This window comes from Eucalyptus grandis, chromosome 6, assembly GCF_016545825.1.
Source record: "Eucalyptus grandis isolate ANBG69807.140 chromosome 6, ASM1654582v1, whole genome shotgun sequence".
Classification (NCBI taxonomy): Eukaryota; Viridiplantae; Streptophyta; class Magnoliopsida; order Myrtales; family Myrtaceae; genus Eucalyptus; species Eucalyptus grandis.
This window is the reverse complement of record NC_052617.1, coordinates 56,796,066-56,821,577: the sequence shown is the minus strand read 5'-3', so window position 1 is coordinate 56,821,577 and position 25,512 is coordinate 56,796,066. Positions and strand designations below refer to the sequence as shown.

General features: G+C 31.4%; 1 protein-coding gene and 1 pseudogene across 5 annotated transcripts; both read left to right on the top strand.

Annotated features, from left to right (window-relative positions):
* Window positions 1-15,677, top strand: part of LOC120286175 — a 53,703-nt pseudogene extending 38,026 nt beyond the window's left edge.
* Window positions 15,678-20,953: 5,276 nt separating this feature from the next.
* LOC104431850 lies at window positions 20,954-25,042 on the top strand. Of its 5 annotated transcripts, none has more exons than XM_039315149.1 (5): window positions 20,954-21,154; window positions 21,223-21,335; window positions 23,453-23,576; window positions 24,202-24,300; window positions 24,614-25,042. In XM_039315149.1, exons 1-4 carry the CDS (start codon window positions 21,091-21,093, stop codon window positions 24,234-24,236), a joined length of 336 nt encoding a protein of 111 aa, XP_039171083.1. In that variant the 5' UTR covers window positions 20,954-21,090; the 3' UTR covers window positions 24,237-24,300; window positions 24,614-25,042. The 5 variants fall into 5 exon arrangements, 2 of the variants coding, with proteins under 2 accessions (XP_039171083.1, XP_039171082.1); XM_039315148.1 differs by lacking the exon at window positions 24,614-25,042 and adding exons at window positions 22,177-22,357; window positions 22,456-22,591 and having other exon boundaries at window positions 21,062-21,335; window positions 24,202-24,381; XR_005551960.1 differs by lacking the exons at window positions 20,954-21,154; window positions 21,223-21,335 and adding exons at window positions 22,179-22,282; window positions 23,132-23,299.
* Window positions 25,043-25,512: the final 470 nt, after the last annotated feature.

The window sequence follows — 25,512 nt, the reverse complement described above, 5'->3', positions numbered from 1 at the left end:
GAAACTGGATTTATAGTGTTTGAAAAGCAATTTTTGATTCTATTTCTGCATAGCTCTTTGGCAGTAAGTTATAAAATTTCTCTTTTGTGCAAAAAAAGTTCAATTTTTTCTCCATTTGAATTTTAATCTTTTTTCTTAAAGCTCTTTGGCAGTAAGTTATAAAATTTCTCTTTTGTGCAAAAACGTTCAATTTGTTTTCTTTTCCTTTTGAATTTTAATCTTTTTTTCTTAAAGCTCTTTGTGGAAGAGATTCCATAATATTTCTCTGTTTTAAAGAAAAACTTTTTAAATCCCTCCTTTGTGCAAAAAAAAAAAACTTTCGTTTACTCCTTTTGAATTTTAATCTTTTTTACTTAAAGTTCTTTGTTAAAAAGATTCTGGAATTACTCTGTTTTGAAGAATTTCAATTCTGTTGTGCATTTTAGGAAACGTTGTGCATTTTAGGAGCAGTTTTCTAATATCTCTTTTCCAAAAAAGTTAAACTTTAATTTCTCCTTTTGAATATTTCTCTATTTTTAGAAGTTCTACCAATATTGTAAAATCTCTTTGTATTGAAGAATTGCAAGTCTTTTGTTTTGTCCTTTCTAAATATTAGCTTCTTGATTTTAAGTTGTGTGAGAAACTGGATTTATAGTGTTTTTAAACGCAAGTTTTGATTCTATTTCTGGAAAGTTCTTTGACAGTAATTTATAAACTCTCTTTTGTGCAAAAAAGTTCAATTTTTTTTTCCTTTTTTGAATTTTAATCTTTTTCTTAAAGCTCTTTGTGGAAGAGATTCCATAATATTTCTCTGTTTTAAAGAAAAAGTGTTTAAATCCTCCTTTGTGCAAAAAAAACTTTGTTTTCTCCTTTGAATTTTAGTCTTTTTACTTAAAGTTCTTTGTTAAAAGATTCTGAATTACTCTGTTTTGAAGAATTTCAATTCTGTTGTGCATTTTAGAACACGTTGTGCATTTTACGAGCAGTTTTCTAATCTCTTTTCCAAAAAAGTTAAACTTTTTATTTCTCCTTTTGAATATTTCTCTATTTTTAAGAAGTTCTACAAATATTGTAAAATCTCTTTGTATTGAAGAATTGCAAGTTTTTTGTTTTGTCCTTTCTAAATATTAGCTTCTTGATTTTAAGTTGTCTGTCAAAGTGAAACTGGATTTATAGTGTTTGAAAAGCAATTTTTGATTCTATTTCTGCATAGCTCTTTGGCAGTAAGTTATAAAATTTCTCTTTTTGTGCAAAAAAAGTTCAATTTTTTTCTCCATTTGAATTTTAATCTTTTTTCTTAAAGCTCTTTGGCAGTAAGTTATAAAATTTCTTTTTGTGCAAAAACGTTCAATTTGTTTTCTCCTTTTGAATTTTAATCTTTTTCTTAAAGCTCTTTTGTGGAAGAGATTCCATAATATTTCTCTGTTTTAAAGAAAAACTTTTTAAATCCCTCCTTTGTGCAAAAAAAAAAAAAACTTTCGTTTACTCCTTTTGAATTTTAATCTTTTTACTTAAAGTTCTTTGTTAAAAGATTCTGAATTACTCTGTTTTGAAGAATTTCAATTCTGTTGTGCATTTTAGGAAACGTTGTGCATTTTAGGAGCAGTTTTCTAATATCTCTTTTCCAAAAAAGTTAAACTTTAATTTCTCCTTTGAATATTTCTCTATTTTTTAGAAGTTCTACAAATATTGTAAAATCTCTTTGTATTGAAGAATTGCAAGTCTTTTTGTTTTGTCCTTTCTAAATATTAGCTTCTTGATTTTAAGTTGTGTGAGAAACTGGATTTATAGTGTTTTTAAACGCAAGTTTTTGATTCTATTTCTGGAAAGTTCTTTGACAGTAATTTATAAACTCTCTTTTGTGCAAAAAAAGTTCAATTTTTTTTTCTCCTTTTGAATTTTAATCTTTTTTCTTAAAGCTCTTTGTGGAAGAGATTCCATAATATTTCTCTGTTTTAAAGAAAAAGTTTTTAAATCCCTCCTTTGTGCAAAAAAACTTTTTGTTTTCTCCTTTTGAATTTTAGTCTTTTTTACTTAAAGTTCTTTGTTAAAAAGATTCTGAATTACTCTGTTTTGAAGAATTTCAATTCTGTTGTGCATTTTAGAACACGTTGTGCATTTTACGAGCAGTTTTCTAATCTCTTTTTCCAAAAAAGTTAAACTTTTATTTCTCCTTTTGAATATTTCTCTATTTTTAAGAAGTTCTACAAATATTGTAAAATCTCTTTGTATTGAAGAATTGCAAGTTTTTTGTTTTGTCCTTTCTAAATATTAGCTTCTTGATTTTAAGTTGTCTGTCAAAGTGAAACTGGATTTATAGTGTTTGAAAAGCAATTTTTGATTCTATTTCTGCATAGCTCTTTGGCAGTAAGTTATAAAATTTCTCTTTTGTGCAAAAAAAGTTCAATTTTTTTCTCCATTTGAATTTTAATCTTTTTTCTTAAAGCTCTTTGGCAGTAAGTTATAAAATTTCTCTTTTGTGCAAAAAACGTTCAATTTGTTTTCTCCTTTTGAATTTTAATCTTTTTTCTTAAAGCTCTTTGTGGAAGAGATTCCATAATATTTCTCTGTTTTAAAGAAAAACTTTTTAAATCCCTCCTTTGTGCAAAAAAAAAAAAAAAAAACTTTCGTTTACTCCTTTTAAATTTTAATCTTACTTAAAGTTCTTTGTTAAAAGATTCTGCAATTACTCTGTTTTGAAGAATTTCAATTCTGTTGTGCATTTTAGAAAACGTTGTGCATTTTAGGAGCAGTTTTCTAATATGTCTTTTCCAAAAAAGTTAAACTTTATTTCTCCTTTTGAATATTTCTCTATTTTTAGAAGTTCTACAAATATTGTAAAATCTCTTTGTATTGAAGAATTGCAAGTCTTTTGTTTTGTCCTTTCTAAATATTAGCTTCTTGATTTTAAGTTGTGTGTCAAAGAGAAACTGGTTTATAGTTTTTTGAAAAGCAAGTTTTTAATTCTATTTCTGGAAAGATCTTTGACAGTAATTTATAAACTTTCTCTTTTGTGCAAAAAAGTTTTTTTTTCTCCGTTTGCATTTTTAATCTTTTTCTTAAAGCTCTTTATGGAAGAGATTCCATAATATTTCTCTGTTTTAAAAATTTTGATTCTATTGTTGTCCTTTCTTAATATTTGCTTCTTGGTTATATATATATTATTTTATCAAAGAGATATTCTGTTAAAGTCATTTTAAAATTGTGCAAATCAGTCACAAGCTTTAGAATCTATTTCTCAATAGACTTTATGAGCAGTAAGTTTTTAAATCTCTCCTTTGTGCAAAAAAAAACTTTTGTTTTCTCCTTTTGAATTTTAATCTTTTTACTTAAAGTTCTTTGTTAAAAAGATTGTGTAAGTACTCTGTTTTGAAGAATTTCAATTCTGTTGTGCATTTTAAAAACATTGTGCATTTTTTTTGAGTAGTTTTCTAATATCTCTTTTCCAAAAAAAAGTTAAACTTTTACTTCTCCTTTTGAATAGTTCTCTATTTTTTAGAAGTTCTACAAATATTGTAAAATCTCTTTGTATTGAAGAATTGCAAGTCTTTTGTTTTGTCCTTTCTAAATGTTAGCTTCTTGATTTTAAGTTCTCTGTCAAAGAGAAACTGGATTTATAGTGTTTTAAAAGCAAGTTTTCGATTCTATTTCTGGAAAGCTCTTTGGCAGTAAGTTATAAAATTTCTGTTTTGTGCAAAAAAACTTCAATTTTTTTCTCCTTTTGAATTTTAATCTTTTTCTTGAAGCTCTTTGTGGAAGAGATTCCATAATATTTCTCTGTTTTAATGAATTTTGATTCTATTATTGTCCTTTCTTAATATTTGCTTCTTGGTTATATATATTATTTATCAAAGTGTAACCATATTTAAAATATTCTGTTAAAGTCATTTTAAAATGGTGCAAATGAGGCACAAGCTTTCTTTTCAATCTATTTCTCAATAGACTTTTTGTTTTTAAATCCCTCCTTTGTGCAAAAAAAAAAAAAACGTTTGTTTCTCCTTTTGAATTTTAATCTTTTTACTTAAAGTTCTTTTGTTAAAAAGATTGTGTAATTACTCTGTTTTGAAGAATTTCAATTCTGTTGTGCATTTTAGAAAACGTTGTGCATTTTTTTCAGCAGTTTTCTAATGTCTCTTTTCCCAAAAAGTTAAACTTTTTTTCTCCTTTGAATATTTCTCTGTATTTTAGAAGTTCTACAGATATTGTAAAATCTCTTTGTATTGAAGAATTGCAAGTCTTTTGTTTTGTCCTTTCTAAATATTAGCTTCTTGATTTTAAGTTCTCTGTCAAAGAGAAATTGGATTTATAGCGTTTAAAAGCAAGTTTTTGATTCTATCTCTGGAAAGCTCTTTGGCAGTAAGTTATAAAATTTCTGTTTTGTGCAAAAAAGTTCAATTTTTTTCTCCTTTAAATTTTAATCTTTTTTCTTAAAGCTCTTTGTGGAAGAGATTCCATAATATTTCTCTGTTTTAAAGAATTTTGATTCTATTGTTGTCGTTTCTAAATATTTGCTTCTTGGTTATATATATATATATATATATATATTATTTTATCAAAGAGTAACCATATTTAAAATATTCTGTTAATGTCATTTTAAAATGGTGCAAATGAGTCACAAGCTTTAGAATCTATTTCTCAGTAGACTTTATGAGCAGTAAGTTTTAAATCCCTCCTGTGTGCAAAAAAACTTTCTTTGTTAAAAAGATTCCGTAATTACTCTGTTTTGAAGAATTTCAATTCTGTTGTTGTCGTTTCTAAATATTAGCTTCCTGATTATATCTTTTTCAGTCAAAGAGTAACCGGATTTATGGTATTTATGGCAAAGTCGTTTCAGAATGGTGCAAACGATTGCAATTTCCCTACCTTTTTCTGATTTGGAAGACCTATTATTTTTCAAATATCGAGAGTTCAAATTCACTTTAATAAAAGTCATGCATTTTATGAACTGTTTTCCGATATCTCTGTTGCCAAAAAAGTTGAACTTTTATTTCTCCTTTTGAATATTTCTGTTTTTTAAAAGTTCCATAGATATCGTTATATTTTTAAATAATTTCGAGTCTCTTGTTTTGTCCTTTCTAAATATTAGCTTCTTGATTTTAAGTTTATGTGAAAGAGTAATTGGATTTAAAGTTTATTGTGAAAGCAAGTTTTTGAATCTATTTCGAATGCTCTGAGGTAGTAAATTATCAAATCTCTTTTTTTTTGTGAAAAAGTTAAAACTTGTTTTTTTCCTCCTTTGAATTTTAATCTTTTTTCTTAATGTACTTTGTGAAAGAGATTCGAATATTTCTCTGTTTTAAAGAATTTTAATTCTATTGTTGTCCTTTCCAAATATTAGCTTCTTGATTATCTTTATATATGTATATATACATATTATGTTGTCAGAGTAACCCGATTTAAAGTGTTCCGTCAAAATCGTTTCAAAATTTCAAATGAGTCACAAGCTTTCAGTTTTTAAATCCCTCCTTTGTGCAAAAAAACTTTTTTTCCTGTTTTTGAATTTTAATGTTTTTTTAAAGTTCTTTGTTATAGGGATTCCATAAATCTCTCTGTTTTAAAGTTTTTCAATTCCATTTATGTCCTTTCTAAATATTTGCTTCCTGATTATCTCTGTTTTTGTCAAAGTGAACCAGATTTAAAGTTTTTTTTATCAAAGTTGTTTCAAAATGGTGCAAATGAATGCAATCATCTGCCTTACTGTGATTTGCACAGAGACCTATTAGTTTTGAAATATTGGGAGTTCAAATTTGCTTTGAAAAAAAACGTCATGTCGTTTTGTGAGTAGGTTTTCATTATCTCTTTGTTGCCAAAAAGTTTTACTTTTGTTTCTCCTTTTTAATATTTCTTTGTTTTTTAAAAGTTCTATAGATATCGTAAAATCTCTGTTTTAAAGAATTGTGAGTCTTTTTTTTTTTGTCCTTTCTAAATACAAGCTTGGACTACAAGTTCTCTCTGCCAAAGAGAAACTGAATTTAAAGTTTGTTATCAAAGAAGTTTTTTAATCTATTTCTCGAAGTTCTATGGCAGTAAGTTATCAAATATTTTTTTATTTGGTTTTTATCTATTTTTTTTTTTTAAAGTTCATTGTGAAAGAGATTCTGTAGTATTTCTCTGTTTTAAAGAATTTTATTCCATTGCTGTCCTTTTCTAAATATTAGCTTCTTTTTTTTTTTTGATTAAATATATTCTGTCAAAGTCGTTTCAAAATGGTGCAAATGAGTCACAAGCTTTGTAATCTATTTCTCAATAGACTTTATGAGCAGTAATTTTTTGAGTCCCTCCTTTATGCGAAAAAAAAACTTTGTTTTCTCCTTTTGAATTTCAATTTTTTTCTTAATGTTCCTTGTTCAAGAGTTTCCGTAATATTTCTCTGTTTTAAAGACATTCAATTCTATTGTTGTCCTTTGTAAATATTAGCTTCCTGATTTTATCTTCTTTTGTCAAAGAGTAACCGGTTTACAGTATTCAGTCAAAGTCATTTCAAAATGGTGCAAATAATTGCAATTGTCTACCTTACTCTGATTTATACAATGCCTATTATTTTTCAAACATCGGGAGTTCAAATTTGCTTTGATGCATTTTATGAGCTGTTTTCCAATCTCTCTTTTTCACCAAAAAAGTAAACTTTTATTTCTCCTTTTGAATATTTCTCTTTTTTAAAGTTATACAGGTATGATAAAATCTCTGTTTTAAAGAATTACAAGTCCTTTGTTTTGCCCTTGTTAAATATTAGCCTTTTTTTGATTTAAAGTTCTCTGTCAAAGAGAAACTGGATTTATAGTGTTTTAAAAGCAAGTTTTTGATTCTATTTCTGGAAAGCTCTTTGACAGTAATTTATAAAATTTCTCTTTTTGCAAAAAAAGTTAAATTTTTTTTGCTCCTTTTGACTTTTAATCTTTTTCTCTTAAAGCTCTTTGTGGAAGAGATTCCGTATTATTTCTCCGTTTTAAAGAATTTTGATTCTATTGTTGTCCTTTCTAAATATTAGTTTCTTGATTATATTTATTTTATTTTGTCAATGCGTAACCAGATTTGAAATATTCTGTCAAAGTTGTTTCAAAATGGTGCAAATCTATTTCAATAGACTTTGTAAGCATTAAGGTTTTAAATTCCTCCTTTGTGCCCAAAAAAACAAACTTTTTGTTTACTCCTTTTGAATTTTAAGCTATTTTCTTAAAAGTTCTTTGTTGAAAAGATTCCGTAATTTCTCTCTGTTTTAAAGAATTTCAATTCTATCATTGTCCTTTATAAATATTAGTTTCCTGATTGTATTTTATTTTGTCAAAGAGTAACCAGATTTAAAGTATTCCGTCAAAGTCGTTTCAAATGGTGCAAATGATTGCGATTTTCTACCTTAGTCTGATTTGTATGAGACCTATTATATTATTCAAACATCGGGAGTTCACATCTGCTTTCAAAAAACGTCATGTGTTTTATGAACAGTTTTACAGTGTCTCTTCTTCACCAAAAAAGTTAAAACTTTTATTTTTCCTTTTGAATATTTCTTTTTAAAGTTCTGCATATATCATAAAATCTCTTTGTGTTAAAGAATTGTGAGTCTTTTGCTTTGTCCTTTCTAAATACTAGCTTCTTGATTTTAAGTTCTTTGTCAAAGAGAAACTGGATTTATAGTTTGTTATAATTGCAAGTTTTTGATTCTATTTTTCAAAGCTCTGTGGCAGTAAGTTATCAAATTTCTCTTTTTGCGAAAAGAGAGTTAACCGTTTTTTTTCTCCTTTTGAATTTTAATCTTTTTTCTTAAAGTTCTTTGTGAAAGAGATTCTGTAATATTTCTCTGTTTTAAAGAATTTTGATTCTATTGTTGTCCTTTCTAAATATTTGCTTCTTCATTATATATATTTTATTTTGTTGATGCGTAACCAGATTTTAAATATTCTGTGAAAGTTTGTTTCAAAATGGTGCAAATGAGTCACAAGCTTTAGAATCTATTTCTCAATAAACTTTATGAGCTGTAACTTTAAATCCCTCATTTGTGCCATAAAAACTTTTATTTCCTCGTTTCGAATTTTAATCATTTTTCTTAAGGTCCTTTGTTCAAGAGATTTCGTAATATCTCTTTTTTTAAATAATTTCAATTCTGTTGTTGTCCTTTCTAAATATTAGTTTAAATGCGTGTATATATATATATATATATATATATATATTTTTATTTATATATATTTATATATATTTATATTTATATATTTTTGTCAAAGAGTAACCAAATTTCAAAATATTCTGTCAAAGTCATTTCAAAATGGTGCAAATGGTTGCAATTTTCTACCTTACTCTGATATTTATGGGACCTATTATTTTTCAAACATTGGGAGTTCAAATTTGCTATGAAAAACCATCATGCATATTTATGAGCAGTTTTCCAATATCTCTTTTTGCCAAAAAGGTTAAAATTTTTATTTCTCCTTTTTAAAAGTTCTACAGATATTGTAAAATCTCTCTGTTTTAAAGAATTGCAAGTCTTTTTGTTTTGTCCTTTCTGAATATTAGCTTCTTGATTTTAAGTTTTCTGTCAAAGAGTAGCTGGATTGCTATCAAAGGAAGTTTTGAATCTAATATTTGATAACTTACGGCAGTAAGTTATCAAATATTTCTTTTTTGCAAAAAGAGCTAAAAACTTTTGTTTGCTGCTTTTTGGTTCTATTTGTTAAAAGTTCGTTATTGGAGAGATTTCGTAATATCTCCAGCTATTTCAATGAATTGTGAGACTTTTTTTTTCTTTCGAAATACTTATTTCTTGAATTTAAGTTTTCTGTCACAGAGTGCCTGGATTAAAGTTCTACTTCAAATATTTTGTTCCTTACCCTGTTTTGTGCAAGAAGTATTATTTTCAAATAAAAATGGGAGTTGAAAGTTGTTTTCAAATAATGTCATGCATATTCATGACAAGTTTGTCGAACCTATTTCTCAATAGCCTTCAGCAGTAAGTTTTCAAGTATCTTTATTTGTACTTCAAAAGTTCTTTGTTAAAGAGATTTTATAGTATCTCTCTTTGTTTTGAAGTACTGTTAGACTTTTGTGTTCTTTTTGAATTTTAACTTCTTGTTTTTAAAATTCTGTCAAAGGCCAGCCAGAATCGAAGTTTTCCACTGAAGTCGTGTCCAAAGGTGGTAAATGATGGCAATCTTCTTCCTGTTTTGTACAGGACGTATTATTATAAAAGCATACATTGGGAGTTCAACTTTGCTTGAAAAACTTATTGCATATTATCACAAGTTTTTCAAATCTATTTTTTAATAGCTTTATGAGCAGCATGTTTCTTAAGTATCTCTTTGTTGGCAAAACAGTCAAAACTTTTGTTTTCTCCTTTTAAATATTATTTCATAAGTTATTTTTTAAAGAGATAATCTCTCCGTCCTTTCCTTTCTAAATGTTTACTTCTTGATTTTAAGTTTCTGTTATAGAGTCACTAGATTAAGAGTTTTCCTTTAAAGACATTTCAAAATATAGCAATTAAGAGTTTTCCTTTAAAGATATTTATTACCTTTTACCAAAAAAAAAAAAAATGTTGCAAATGATGTCAATTTTCTTCCTTCCTTGGTTTTATACAAGGCCTTTTATTTTCAAACAACACTGAGGGTTTTAAATTGCTTTTAAGGAATGTCATGCATATTGTTATTAGAAAATTGTGAGACTACTGTGGTTTTGTCCTTTCTAAACATTAACTTCTTGATTTCAAGATTTTTGTCAAAGAGTAACTGGATTTAAGGTTCTACGTTAAAGTCAGTTTTGAAATGTCATCATCCCAATTTTGTTCCTTTTTCAAACATCGAGAGTTCAAAGCTTTTGAAAGCCATCATGTATATTTATCCCAAGTTTGTCTAATTATTACTCAATAGCTTTATGAGCAGCAATTTTTCAAATCTCTTTTTTGACAAAAAAAAGAAGTTAAATACTCTTGTTTATCCTTTTCATATTTATATGTTCCTCAAAAGTTATCTGTTAAAGAGAATACATAAATATCTCTCCGTTTTAAAGTACTGTGAAGCTTTGGTTTTGTCCTCTCTAAACATTGATTCCTTGATTTTAAGAATTCTGTCAAGAGTGATCAGCTCAAACGTTGCAAAGGATGGCAATTTTCTTCCTTCTTCTATGTTGTACTAGTCCCTACTATTTTCAAACGACATTGGGAATTGTACTTTTGCTTTCAAAGAACCTCATGCATATTGATAGATACTTTCCCAAGATTGTTAAATCTATTTCTCAATAGCTTTGTGAGCAGTAAGTTGTCATATGTCTCTTTTCACCTTTTTTTTCTCCTTTTCAATATTATCCCTTTGTGAATGTTCTTTGTTAAAGAGATTTGATAAAATCTCTCTCTGATTTAAAGAATTATGAGACTTTTGTTTTGTCATTTTTAATGCTAGCTTCTTGATGTTAAGTTTTCTTCAAAGAACTACCCAAATTATAAGTTCTCTGTCAAAGCCATTTCCACATGTTGCAACTGATTGGTAATTTTCCATTTTGAATCTTTTTTGTACAAGACCTACTATTTTTAAAGAACTTTGGGAGTTTAGATTTGCTTTTAAACAACATCACGCATAATATTTTAGAGGATATTACGAGTTTCTGAATGTATTACAGTGAGTTTTCAAATATCTGTGTTTTTAAGCCAAAAAAGTTGATCTTTAGTTTTCCCTTTGAATATTTGTAGATATATTTTTTAATTTGTGTTAAAGGGATTTTGTAACATCTGTCTCCGTGTTAAAGAATGGTGAGACTTTTCTTTTTGTCCTTTCTAAATATTAGCTTCTTGGTTTTATGTCCTGTGAAAGAGTAACTGATTTAAATTTTAACATTAAAGTTGTTTCCAAATGAAGCAAATGATGACAATTTCCTATCTTACTCTCTTCTGTAAAAATTATTGCTTTGATACAACATTGGGAGTTTGAGGGTGCTTTTTAAAGAACATCATGCATATTATGCAAGAATTTATCAATAGGTTTTCACATGTAATGCTCAATAGTTTTGTAGGATTTTATCACTAGTGGTCATTTTTCAAATCAATGATAAATTGAGTCCAGTCATTGCTTCCTGTTTCAGAAAAGTCGTCATAGTCAAGTTCTTTTAGTTTAGTTTGTCCCTTAATTACTCGTCAGGTTTGAGGGCGCAGTTTTTGATTCTTTGGGAATAGATTCACATCATTCCTCTGTGCTGAACTCCACATGGGAAATTTCTCTAGGTTTGTTTTCTCCAATACCTGAGAGCTCCTTGAGCACAAGAAGGGAAAAAGACATCGTCTCATGGCGGGGAGTGGTAGGGTCAAACTTCTACATTGCTTGTCGCTCATTGTTTGGCTGTCATTAGCTCAGATAGCCAATTGGCTAACAAACTCCTTTCTGTGGCAGCTGCAATTGAGGATAGTTATATTGGTTTTGGATATTTCTTTTAGAGGGCCATTACCTTGAAATTCCTGAAGTTGTTGGGATATTTGGCCCTATCCCGACTAGGCATATATGGTCCCCAGGAGGTGTAAATTCGGAATGCTTGGCTGGGAATTTGATCAGTGTAGTCTGCTGAGCACTTTGGATTCTTTTTCTGGGGAGGTTTTGGTAGACTTGGGATTTGCTCCCTTGGTATGGTTCCCTTTGTGAAGGCGCAAATTGTGTTTCAGCTTTTGGCACAAATATATTGGAAGTTGCAAGACCTGAAAGAAGGAGAAGGTGGAGCAGGAAGGAAGTTCTCCAGTATACTTGCTATGCTTCAGTCCGGTTTGCCATGGTACAGGCAAGCACTTAATTAACTGGCACACAAAATTATGCTAACCATTGCCAAAGTAGAATCACAGCATGCGAAGAAGATTTGTAGCTTCTTTGTTTTCTGATTTTTGTTCCAGTCTATACTGCATGTTTGGATTTACACTCACATTTCTCTTCTTTCTCAAATTTCTACAAATGTGTCAGATATTGTGGGACCAGTTTTTTAAAAAGCAACTATAAATGAACTGAGTGGAAGTATTTCTGTTTGATATGTTCCTGAGAGCCCTAACAGTGTGCCAACAATGGGATCTAGGCTTAATGGGGTTCCATACATAACATAGCCATAAAACTTGGGAAAAGTCTTTAAATGATCTTCTAGTTGATTGCCTACTGGTTTACTTGATGGGAATTCACTTCAGATGAAAATGCTTCTTCTTGATAATGAGTTTTCCTGGTAACCCATATGTCCATCTTATCTATATATATGCCAGGCTATAGGCCAAGTACTCTACCTTTGTCCCTATGTCGAGGACTTAAGCACAGGGTGGACTCTTTCTTCTGTTACAACATTGATGCTTGGCTCAGTATTTACAACATGCAATGGAGAAAGGATCTCTGACCTGAATATTGGTAATGGCATCGCTGTTAATATTTACAAGCACAATCTCCTTCTTACTGGTATCCTTTGGTTGAACAACCGCATGTTAATCCGGATGGCAATTATGTGGGGGCATGTTGCCATCATTTTATCATCTGTCCTGTTAGTCCTTGATATTGTATATGTTCAGCTAAGTGATCATCATAAATTCTAGGATGTTTTCATATTATGATAGGATTAAGAGAAAAGAAATGTACCGATCGTGTTCCATAACAAAATTTTCAGGAAGCAGAAAGGAAAATTCTTCTCAACTATGCCTCAAGATACACCAGCAGAAGTGGGGGCCTTCAAAAATCTGCCAGGCTATTGGCAAAGTACTCTACCTTGGAAGGTGGATGTGTGGGTTATGTTGCCATCATTTTATCCTCTGTCCTCTTAGTCCTTGGTATCGTATATGTTCAGCTAGGTGATCATCATAAATTCTAGGGTGTTACCATATTATGATAGGATTAAGGGAAAGAAATGTACTTGACATGCTCCGTAACAAAAATTTTCAGGAAGCCGGAAGGAAAATTCCCCTCAAGATATACCAGCAGAAGTTGATGCCTTCAAAAATCTGCTAACTTACCCTTCAGGGTCATTATCTGGAGATGCTATCCATTTCCGGGTGTAGTAAGACTGTAGCAGACTGGAGTAATAAGGTTCTAAACATGATTGCAAACTACCTTTTTCCATAAGGCTTCATAGTCTGTCTTAGTAATTCATGGATCTCTTATACATGCGCTAGTTGTGATCTGGCTGAGTTCCTTGTTTCTTTATTTTCTTCTGTTTTGCGCCTAACTTTATGTGAAGTGCGGTGGTCTATTTGATGTATTGATGAGCCTATGCAGTTTTCAGTTTTCCCCTTTTTCCATTTCCTGTCTATGAAATGGATGGATTTTATGAAAAATCTTACACTTGTCAGTAGACCATGGGTGAACATACGTTGCTCTTACCCATCTTTATGCATCCTCCTCTTGTTGCCTCTTCTTCTGAGTTATGTTCAGTGCCGCTTGCAAGTGACTTTAATGAGCTAAGTACCTGGGGGATAATCTAAATGCAATTTAAGTACCTCATTTTGTTCGTCTATCCTGGAATAGCATGAAGGGATAATTTAGGCTTCCTGGCCAATTATATCAGCACTTCTCTCTATGAGTTTAATATGCTGATTAACATAGTTTTTTTTTTTTTTTGGTAAGGTAAGAATATATTGAGCTTTAACCAAAACTTTACAAGACAGCCGGCACCAGAAACTTGCACTCAGAGTGACAGGGTCAGACCGAGTGGAAGGGTGCCGACACAACAGTGGCCCTGATTAACATAGTTTGTGATCTGTAGATCCAAAATATTTTATAGAATGATATTGCATTGTGAGGAGCACAGCAAGAGCTCGAACATAGACAATTATTTTGAAAGATACCAGATATCATAGCTCATGTATACGGTTCAAAGACTGTTTGCCAACCCAGGAAACTACTTTTTGATGTCAACATTTATGTGCTATAGGTAGTACATTGTACAAAGTTGTACCTACATCGGTGTACTGCTTGCAGATATGCAATTGTTGTCCACCTTTTGGTTGGAATTGGAGTGAGCTTGCTAGCTTTAAATGTTGAACCAATTAGAGCTATATTTATCTGGTTCATTATTTCTGTCACAGGTGAATAGCTCTGGGGTGATGCCCATGGATTTTCTACATCTTCATTGCCCCTCCCCAGGACTGTTGCACGCTTCATGGGTTTGGCTGCACTGAAGAAAGCTGCTGTCACTCTGAACCCCTGTGGTATGTTTATGTTCATATTTAATGAAGATTGTGAGTAGTAAGAGAAATAGCAGATAACTGATTTCTTGAAATGCAAATAATAATATACTCTAAATATCATGAGAATTGTTCCTTCCTATGCTTTGATACATCAGCTTCCATGTAGAAATGGTGGTCATGATCTCAGAGACCCATAATTTCATCAATCATGGGAACAGAAAACATCTAAGATGGAGATGTTCTAATAGAATTATTATCGCCTTTTTTACAGAAGGATGTGATGAAACACCTGATTATTTATTTGAACTGAAGTATCTTTTGAATTTATTTACCTAGTATGGTTCTGCTTTCAGACATGCATATAATTTAGAAGCGGCTGTGGGAAGTTTGATTTGTCAAATCAATTTTAGCATATTTTGTGGCATCACAAGTTATTTGTTACTAAAGTAAAATTTATGAAATAGGTTTTGGGTGTGTCACCTCATTAAGACTTCAACATTTAAAAGGTAGTATACCTCGAGAGTGAACTTCTTTTGGTATCATCTTGTTTGTAAATGTTTATTGCCCTCTGTTTATTGCCCGTGGACTTTGCATGGCTTACCTGTATTGAATTTAAAACCACATGTAAATTCACTTGCAGTTGCAATGAACTGCCATTCTTCACTAATGCATTAAAGTTGAGCTTTGCACGTGGCAATATCTCATTGAGATCGGTGTCAAATCCTGCACTGTAGATGCGTGTAAGTTTTGATTGACAATTTTTATACTTGGGTTCCACTCAATGCAATTTTTGCTTCAGATTAAATGCTCGCGTTTTTCATTTTACATGTGAGAGATCTTGGCAATCATCTTTTTCTTTCAATCATAGTCTGCTTTTTTAATCTGAGTATCCATTGCATTAGCAAATTGATGTTTGTATATCGTGTTTGTTTCACCTCAAGAAAATCTGCCTCTCTGCTACCAGGTTCCAAAGTAACATATGTTGAAACTTCTATTCGTGCGTGATACTTTATAATCATGCTTGAGTGGAAACTTCTCTGCTCTTAGTGTAGGAAAGTAGATAATTTGTTTAGCTCAAGGCATATGCTGATGGTGGACTGTTCAGTTTTCTCATTTTGACATGTGATGTGGTCTAATAGTGATAAATAACTATTGTAGGTTCTCTATACCTTCCAACCAACATACTATTAATATCCCGTCTCACCTCAAGAAAATCTCTCTCTGCTACCAGGTTCCAAAGTAACATATGTTGAAACTTCTATTTGTGCGTGATACTTTCTAATCATGCTTGAGTGGAAACTTCTCTGCTCTACTGTAGGAAAGTGAGAACTTTGTTTAGCTCAAGGCATATGCTGATGTATTACTGTTATGTTTTTTCTTATTTTGGACATGTGATGTGGTCTAATAGTGATAAATAACTATTGTAGGTTCTCTATACCTTCTGACCAACATGCTATTAATAGCCTTCCTCAACTACTACTACACTTTCCTACACTTGGGCCCTGATGATATGAGTGAACAGCTGAAACGCCAAGGGAGTATCAATACCCCTTGTTCAACTGGGTAAAACTACAGCCGCATTCATGAAAAAAGGTATTTTTCCGTAATTAAAAATTGATATATTTTTTTATTCCGGTGTTTTGGTAGGAATTCCTCTTGTTTATATGCCATTTATTTCATATCTGAGGAGAAAGGCATTTCATTTGGTGTTTTCTTGAATGTGTCCTGGCTAGTGGGACAAGGGCATTGTGGTTTTCTTGCCTTGAATTTGTCAATACTTGACCTTTTCCCTAGGTTAAACGTAATGACCTGTATATTTCTTGAGAAATAATCTTTTAAGAAGTTGAACCACCTTTTACCAAATTTGTTAGCAAACCAATGCCTCTTTATTTCATGGGTATTTTCCTTCTGTTACTTTCAGATCCTACTCTCTCTCTCTCTCTCTCTCTCTGAGTTATTACACTCTACTAAGCCCAAGATTTCCCAGCTTCTTTGGTCTTCACCTGATCTGTTCTATCGTTCCATGTTGAGAAATTTGCACATTTTTAGCAGAGATCTGCACATATTTTTCTTGCCTGGAATTTGTCAATGCTTGACTTTCCCTTAAGGGTTAAGCATAATTACCTGTATATGTCTTGAGAGTTAATTTTTTAAGTAGTTGAACCGCCTTTTTACCAAATTTGTTAGCAAACCAATGCCTCTTTATTTCGTGGATATTTTCACTTCTGTTACTTTCGGATCCTACTCTCTATCTCTCTGAGTCATTACACTCTACTAAGTCCAAGATTTCCCAGCTTCTTTGGTCTTCACATGATCTGCTCTATCGTTTCATGTTGAGAAATCTGCACATATTTTAGCAGAAATCTCTCTGTTTTAAAGAATTGCGAGTCTTTTTGTGTTGTCCTTTTCAAAACTAGCTTCTGGATTATAACTTCTCTGTTTAGAGAAATGGATTTAAAGTTTGTTATTGAAGCAAGTTTTTTAATCTCTTTCTCAAATGCTCTATGGCAATAAGTTATCAAACATCTCTCTCTCTCTCTCTTTTGAAAAAAAAAGTTAAAATTTTTTTTTTCTCCATTTGAATTTTAATCTTTTTCTTAAAGTTCTTTGTGAAAGAGATTCCCTAATATTTCTCTGTTTTAAAGAATTTTAATTCTATTGTTGTCCTTCTCTAAATATGGCTTTTTGATTATATATATATATATATATTATTTTGTCGAAGATTAACCTGATTTAAAGTATTCCAGTCAAGTGGTTTCCAAAATGGTGCAAATGAGTCACAGGCTTTGGAATTTATTTCTCAATAGACTTTGAGTTGTAAGTTTTTAAATCCTCCTTTGTGCAAAAATAACTTTTGTTTTCTCCTTTTGAAATTTAATTTTTTTCTTAAAGTTCTTTGTTCAAGAGGTTCCATAGTCTCTCTCTGTTTTAAAGACTTTCAATTCTCTTGTTGTCCTTTGTAAATATTAGCTTTCTGATTATATCTGATTCTGTCAAAGAGTAACTGGATTTAAAGTATTGCATCAAAGTCATTTCAAAATGGTGCAAATGATTGCAATTTTCTACCTTACTCTGATTTGTACGATACCTATTATTTTCAAACATCGGGAGTTCAAATTTGCCTTGTAAAACGTCATGCATTTTATGAGCACTTTTGCAATATCCCTGTCATAAAAAAAGTTGACTTTTATTTCTCCTTTTGAATATATCTCTCTTTTCTTAAAATTCTACTGATATGGTAAATCTCTCCGTTTTAAAGAATTGCGAGTCCTTTGTTTGCTCCTTTCTAAATATTAGCTTCTTGATTTTAAGTTCTTTGTAGTGTTTTAAAAGCAAGTTTTTGAATCTATTTCTGGAAAGCTCTATGGCATTAAGTTATAAGATATCTCTGTTTTGCAAAAAACAAAAGTAATTTTTTTCCCCTCTTGAATTTTAATCTTTTTTCTTAAAGATCTTTGTGGAAGAGATTCTGTAAAATTTCTCCGTTTTAAAGATTCTATTGTTGTCCTTTCTAAATATTAGCTTCTTGATTATATATATTTTATTCTGTCAAAGGGTAATTAAATTTAGAATATTTTGTGAAAGTCTTTTCAGATTGGTGCAAATGAGTCACAAGTTTTATAATCTATTTCTCAATAGACTTTATAAGCATTATGTTTTTAAATCCCTCCTTTGTGCCAAAAAAAAAAAAAAAAGAATTGTTTTTGCTTTTGAATTTTAATCTTTTTTCCTAAAAGGTTGTTTGTTAAAAAAGATTCCGCAATATCTCTGTTTTAAAGAATTTCAGTTCTACTGTTGTCCTTTCTAAATATTAGCTTCTTGATTGTATCTATTTTTGTCAAAGAGTAACTGTATTTAAAGTTTTCTGTCAAAGACGTTTTAAATGGTGCAAATGATTGCAATTTTCTACCTTACTCTGATTTGTACGAGACCCATTATTTTTCAAACATCGGAGTTCACATTTTCTTTCAAAAAAATGTCATGCATTTTATGAGCAGTTTTCCAGTATCTCTTTTTCGCCAAAAAAGTCAGAACTTTTATTTCTCCTTTTGAAAATTTCTCTGTCTTTTAAAAGTTCTACACATATCGTAAAATCTCTTTGTTTTAAAGAATTGTGAGTCTTTTGTTTGTCCTTTCTAAATACTAGCTTCTTGATTATAAGTTCTCTGTCAAAGAGAAACTGGATTTAAAGTTTGTTAGCAAAGCAAGTTTTGAATCTATTTCTCGAATGCTCTGTGGCAGTAAGTTATCAAATATCTCTATTTTGCGAAATAAGTTAAGACTTTTTTTTTCTCCTTTTGAATTTTAATATTTTTTCTTAAAGTTCTTTGTGAAAAAGATTCCGTAATATTTCTCTGTTTTAAAGAATTTTAATTCTATTGTCCTTTCTAAATATGAGCTTCTTTGATTATATATGTATGTATATTACTTTGTCAAAGAGTAGCCATATTTAAAATATTCTGTCAAAGTTGTTTTAAATGGTGCAAATGAGCCGCAACCTTTAGAATCTATTTCTCAATAGAATTTATGAGTAGTAAGTTTCTAAATCACTCCTTTGTGCCAAAAAAATTTTGTTTTTCTCCTTTTGAATTTTAATCTTTTCTTCTTGAAGTTCTTTGTTCAAGAGATTCTGTAATATCTCTCTGTTTTAAAGAATTTCAATTTTATTGGTGTCCTTTCTACATATTAGCCTCCTGATTATATGTATATATATATATATTTTTTTTGAGTCAAAGAGTAACCAGATTTAGAGTCTTCCTTCAAGGTCGTTTCAAAGTGGCGCAAATGATTGCAATTTTCTACCTTACTCTGATTTTTGTGAGACCTATTATTTTTCAAACATCGGAGTTCAAATTTGCTATGAAAAACCGTCATGCATATTTGTGGGTAGTTTCCAATATTTCTTTTTGCCAACAAGTTCTCCTTTTTAAAAGTTCTACAAATATAGTATAATCTGTCTGTTTTAAAGAATTGCGAGTCTTTTGTTTTTGCCCTTTCTGAATATTAGCTTCTTGATTCTAAATTTTCCATCACAGAGTAACTGGATTTAAAGTTTGTTATCAAAGCAAGTTTTTGAATCTATTTCTCAAAAGCTCTATGGCAGTAAGTTATCAAATATCTGTTTTTTTTTTTTGTGAAAACTTAAAACTTGTGTTTTCTCCTTTTCAGTTCTATTTCTTAAAAAGTTTGATATTGAAGAGATTTCATAATATCTCCAGCTATTTCAATGAATTGTGAGACTTGTTTTTCTTTTTCCGAAATATTAATTTCTTGAATTTAAGTTTTATGTCGGAGAGTACCCGGATTAAAGTTCTACGTCAAACATTTTGTTCCTTACTCTGTTTTGTACAAGAAGTATTATTTTGAAATGATAACGGAGTTGAAAGTTCTGCAGATATCTATGAGTAGTTTTCCAATATTTCTTTTTCACCAAAAAAAGTTGAAACTTTTACTTCTCCTTTTAAAAAGTTCTATAGATATCGTAAAATCTCTCTGTTTTAAAGAATTGCGAGTTTTTTTGCTTTGTCCCTTCTGAATCTTAGCTTCTTGATTTTAAGTTTTCTATCAAAGAGTGACTGGATTTAAAGTTTGTTATCAAAGCAAGTTTTTGAATCTATCTCAAAAGCTCTATAGCAGTGAGTTATCAAATATCTCTTTTTTTTGTGAAAAAGTTAAAAACTTTTGTTTTCTCCTTTTCAGTTCTATTTCTTAAAATTTCGTTATTGAAGACATTTCATAATATCTCGAGCTATTTCAATGAATTGTGAGGCTTTTTTTTTTCTTTTCCTTTTGAAATATTAATTCCTTGAAGTTAAGTTTTCTGTCACAGAGTACATGGATTAAAGTTCTACGTCAAACATTTTGTTCCTTACTCTGTTTTGTACAAGAAGTATTATTTTGAAATAATAAAGGGAGTTGAAAGTTGATTTTAAATAATGTCATGCATTTTTATGACAAGTTTGTCAAATCTATTTCTCAATAGCCTTTCAGCAGTAAGTTTTCAAGTATCGCCTTTTTGCCTAAACAGTTAAACTTTTGTTTTCACCTTTTGAATATTTATTTGTAATTCAAAATTTTTGTTAAAGAGATTTTATAGTATTTCTCTTTGTTTTCAAGTACTGTTAGACTTTTATGTTGTCTTTTTTAATTTTAACTTCTTGATTTAAAAATTTTGTCAAGGACTAGCCAGATTCAATGTTTTCTGTGAAAGTCGCGTCCAAAGATCGTAAATGATGGCAATTTTCTTCCTGTTTTGTACAGGACGTATTATTATAGAAAACATACATTGGGAGTTCAACTTTGCTTAAAAATAACTTCTTGCGAATTTATCACAAGTTTTTCAAATCTATTTTTTAATAGCTTTATCAGCAGTATGTTCTTAAGTATCTCTTTTGCCAAAACAGTCAAAACTTTTGTTTTCTTCTTTTGAATTTTATTTCAGAAGTTCTTTGTTAAAGAGATAATCTCTCTGTTCCTTTCTAAATGTTAACTTCTTGTTTTTAAGTTTCTGTTAAAGAGTCACTAGATTTAAAGTTTTCCTTTTGAGACATTTCAAAATGTTGCAAAAGATGTCAATTTTTCTTCCTTCCTCTTTTTTATACAAGACCTTTTATTTTTAAATAACATTGAGAGTTTTAAATTACTTTTAAGGAATGTCATGCATATTGTTATTGGAGAATCATGAGACTACTGTGGTTTTGTCCTTTCTAAACATTAACTTCTTCTTGATTTCAAGATTTTTGTCAAAGAGAAACTGGATTTATGTTGAAGTCAGTTTCCAAACGTCATGATAGTAATTTTGTTCCTTTTTCAAACATCATCGAGTTCAAACAAGCTGCTGTCATATATATTTATCACAATTTTGTCTAATCTATTATGCAATAGCTTTATGAGCAGCAGTCTTTCAAATATCTCTTTTTTGACAAAAAAATTCAATACTTTTGTTTGTCTTTTTTCATATTTATCTGTTCTGCAAATTCAATACTTTTTAAATCGGGATGCTTTGCTGGAATTTGGATCAGTGTAGTCTGCTGAGCACTTTGGATTCTTTTTCTGGGGGAGGTATTGGTAGACTTGGGATTTGCTCCTTTGGTATGGTTCCCTTTGTGAATGCGCAAATTGTGTTTCAGCTTTTGGCACAAATATATTGGAAGTTGCAAGACCTGAAAGAAGGAGAAGGTGGAGCCGGAAGGAAGTTCTCCGGTATACTTGCTATGCTTCAGTCCGGTTTGCCATAGTACAGGCAAGCACTTAATTAACTGGCACACAAAATTATATTAACCATTGTCAAAGTGAAATTACAGCATGCAAAGAAGATTTGTGGCTTCTTTGGTTTTGATTTTTGTTCCAGTCTATACTGCATGTTTGGATTTTCACTCACATTTCTCTTCTTTCTCAAATTTCTACAATTGTGTCAGATATAGTACATACTTGTGTAACCAGTTTTTTAAAAAGCAACTATAAATGAACTGAATGGAAGTATTTCTATTTGATATGTTTCCTGAGAGCCCTAATGGCGTGCCAACAATGATCTGGGCTTAGTGGGGTTTCATACATAACATAGCCATATACTTCGGAAAAGTCTTTTAAAATGATCTTCTAGTTGATTGCCTACTAGTTTACTTGATGCAAATTCACTTCAGATGAAAATACTTTTTCTTGGTGATGAGTTTTCCTGGTAACACCTATCCCCATCTTATCTATATATGCCAGGCTATAGGCCAAGTACTCTACCTTTGTCCCTATGTTGAGGACTTAAGCACAGAGTGGACTCTTTCTTCTGTTTCGACATTAATGCTTGGCTTAGTATTTACAACATACAGTGGAGAGAGGATCTCTGACCTGAGTATTGGAAATGGCATTGCTGTTAATATTTGCAAGCACAATCTCCTACTTACCAGTATTCTTTGGTTGAACAAGCCCAAGCTAATCAGGATGACAACTATGTGAGGCATGTTGCCGTCATTTTATCCTCTGTTCTTCCAGTCCTTGGTGTTGTATATGTTTGGCTAAGTGATCATCATAAATTTCTAGGATTAAGAGAAAGAAATGCACTTAACATGTTCTGTAACAAAAATTTTCAGGAAGCAGAAAGGAAAATTCCCCTCAACTATGCCTCAAGATACACCAGCAGAAGTGGAGGCCTTCAAAAATCTGCCAGGCTATAGGCCAAGTACTCTACCTTGGAAGGTGGATGTGTGGGGCATGTTGCCATCATTTTATCCTCTGTCCCTTTAGTGCTTGGCATCATATATGTTCGGCTAGGTGATCATTATAAATTCTAGGATTTTATCATATTATGATAGGATTAAGAGAGAGAAATATACCTAACATGCTCCGTAACAAAAATTTTCATGAAGCAGAAAGGAAAATTCCCCTCAACTATGCCTCAAGATATGGAGGCCTTCAAAAATCTGCTTACTAACCCTTCAAGCTTGGTATCCGGGGATGCTATCCATTTCCAAGCATAATAAGACTGCAGCAGACTGGAGTAATAAGGTTCTAAATGTGATCGCAAAGTACCCTTTTCCATAAGGCTACATAGTCTGTCGTAGAAATTTAAGGATCCGTCTTGCATGTGCTAGTCGTGATCTGGCTGAGTTCCTTGTTTCTCTATTTTCTTCTGTTTTGCGCCTAACTTTATGTGAAGTGCGGTGGTCTATTCTATGTATTGAGTCTAGTTTTCAGTTTCCTCGTTTCCATTTCCTTGTGGAGATTTGCTTTACTTCAATGGAATGGATGGATTGTATGACACATCTTACTTTTCAGTGGACCATGGGTGAACATATATTGCTTTTACCCATCTTTATCCATTCTCCTCCTGTTGCCTCTTCTTGTAAGTTAGGTTAAAGTGTTGCTTGCAAGTGACTTTTAATGAGATAAGTACCTGGGGAGATAATCTAAATGCAATTTAAGTACCTCGTTTTGTCCATCTATCCTGGAAAAGCATGAGTGGATAATTTAGGCTTCCGGGCTAATCATTTCTGCACTTCTCTCTACGAGTTTAATATGCTGATTAACTTTGTCTGTAATCTGTAGAGCCAAAATATCCTACAGAATGATAGTGCATTGTGAGGAGCGCGGCAAGAGTTCAAACATAGCCAACCATTTTGAAAGATACCAGATACCATAGCTCGTGTATACATTTCAATAACTGTTTGCCAACCCAGGAAACTACTTTTTGATGTCAACTTTTATGTGCTATAGGTAGTACATTGTACAAAGTTGTACCTACATGAGTGTACTGCTTGCGGATATTGATTGTTATCCACCTTTTGGTTGGAATTGGAACGAGCTCACTCACTTTAAATGTGGAACCAATTAGAGTTATATTTATATGGTTCATTATTTCTGTCACAGGTGAATAGCTCTGGAGTGATGCCCATTTTATTTTCTACATCTTCATTGCCTCTCCCCAGAGCTGTTGCATGCTTCACGGTTTTAGCTGCACTGAAGAAAGCTGCTGTCGCTCTGAACCCAGGGGGTATGATTATGTTCATATTTAATGAAGATTATGATCAGTAAGAGAAATGGCTAATAACTGATTTGCTTAAAGCGCAAATAATAATATATTCTAAATATCATGAGAAGATTGTTGGTTCCTATGCTTGGATACATCAGCTTCCATGTAGAAATGTGGTCATGATCTCAGACCCATAATTTCATCAAACATGGGAACAGAAAACATCTATGATGATGGAGCTGTTGCTAATAGAATTATTATCACCTTTTTTAGTGAAGGATGTGATGAAACACCTGATTGTTATTTGAGCTGAAGTATCTTTTGAATTTGTTTACCTAGTGTGGTTCTGCTTTCAGACATGCATAATAATTTAGAAACGGCTGTGGGTAGTTTGATTTGTCAAATCAATTTTAGCGTATTTTACGGCATCACAAGTTATTTGTTACTAAAATAAAATTTATGAAATTGGTTTTGGGTGTGTCACCTCATTAAGACTTCAACATTCAATAGGTGGTATACCTCGAGTGAACTTTTGTTGGTATCATCTTGTTTGTACCATCTAATGTTTATTGCCCTCAGTCATCCATGTTGACTTTACATGGCTTACCTGTATTGAATCTAAAGCCACATGTAAATTCTCTTGCAGTTGCAGTGAACTGCTATTCTTCACTAATGCATTAAAGTTGAGCTTTGCACATGGAATATCTCAACGAGATCAGTGCCAACTCCTGCACTATAGATGCATGTAAGGTTTGATTGACAATTTTTATACTTGGGGTCCACTCAATGCAATTTTTCCTGCAGATTAAATGCTCACGTTTTCAACTTATATGTGAGAGATCTTGGCAATAATCCTTTTTCCTTTTTTAATTACAGTCTGCTTTTGCTATCTAAGTATCCATCACATTAGCTAATTGATGTTTGTATATCCTGTTTGTTTCACCTCAAGAAAATCTCTCTCTGCTACCAGGTTCCAAAGTAACCTATGTTGAAACTTCTATTCATGGGTGATGCTTTCTAATCATGCTTGAGTGGAAACTTCTTTGCTCTTACTGTAGGAAAGTGGAAACTTTGTTTAGCTCGAGGCATATGCTGGTGGTGGGCTGTTCAGTTTTTTCTCATTTTGGACATGTGATGTGGTCTAATAGTGATAAATAACTATTGTAGGTTCTCTAGACCTTCCAACCAACATACTATTAATATCCTCTTTGTTTCACCTCAAGAAGATCTCTCTCTGCTACCAGGTTCCAAAGTAACATATGTTGAAACTTCTATTCGTATGTGATACTTTCTATTCATGCTTGAGTGGAAACTCCTCTGCTCGTACTGTAGGAAAGTGGAAACGTTGTTTAGCTCGAGGCATATGCTGATGGTGGGCTGTTCTATTTTTTCTCATTTTAGACATGTGATGTGGTTTGATAGTGATAAATAACTATTGTAGATTCTCTAGACCTTCCAACTAACATGCTATTGATAGCCTTCTTCAACTACTTCTACACTTCACTACAGTTGGGCCTTGATGATATGAGTGAACAGCTGAAATGCCAAGGAGTATCAATACCCCTTTTCAATTGGGTAAAATTACGGTCGCATTTATCAGAACAGTATTTTTCCCATGATTGAAAATGGCAACATTTTTTTTATTCAGGTGTTTTGGTAGGAATTCCTCTGGTTTATATGCCACTTATTTATATTTGAGGAGAAAGGCATCTTTGGTGTTTCCTTGAACGTATCCTGCCTAGTGGGACAAGGGCATTGTGGTTTTCTTGCCTGGCATTTGTCAATGCTTAACCTTTTCCCTTAGGTCAAGCATAATTATCTGTATATGTCTTGAGAAATAATCTTTTAAGAAGTTGAACCACCTTTTTACCAAATTTGTTAGCAAACCAATGTCTCTTTATTTCATGGATATTTTCACTTCCGTTACTTTCGGATCCTAATCTCTCTCTCTCTCTCT

Coding starts and splice junctions, on each gene's coding strand:
- LOC104431850 (XM_039315148.1), top strand. CDS start 22,287: ATGTGTGGGGCATGTTGCCATCATTTTATCCTCTGTCCCTTTAGTGCT. Junction 22,358..22,455: donor CATCATATATGTTCGGCTAG/GTGATCATTATA, acceptor TTCATGAAGCAG/AAAGGAAAATTCCCCTCAAC. Junction 23,577..24,201: donor TGTCGCTCTGAACCCAGGGG/GTATGATTATGT, acceptor ATTCTCTTGCAG/TTGCAGTGAACTGCTATTCT.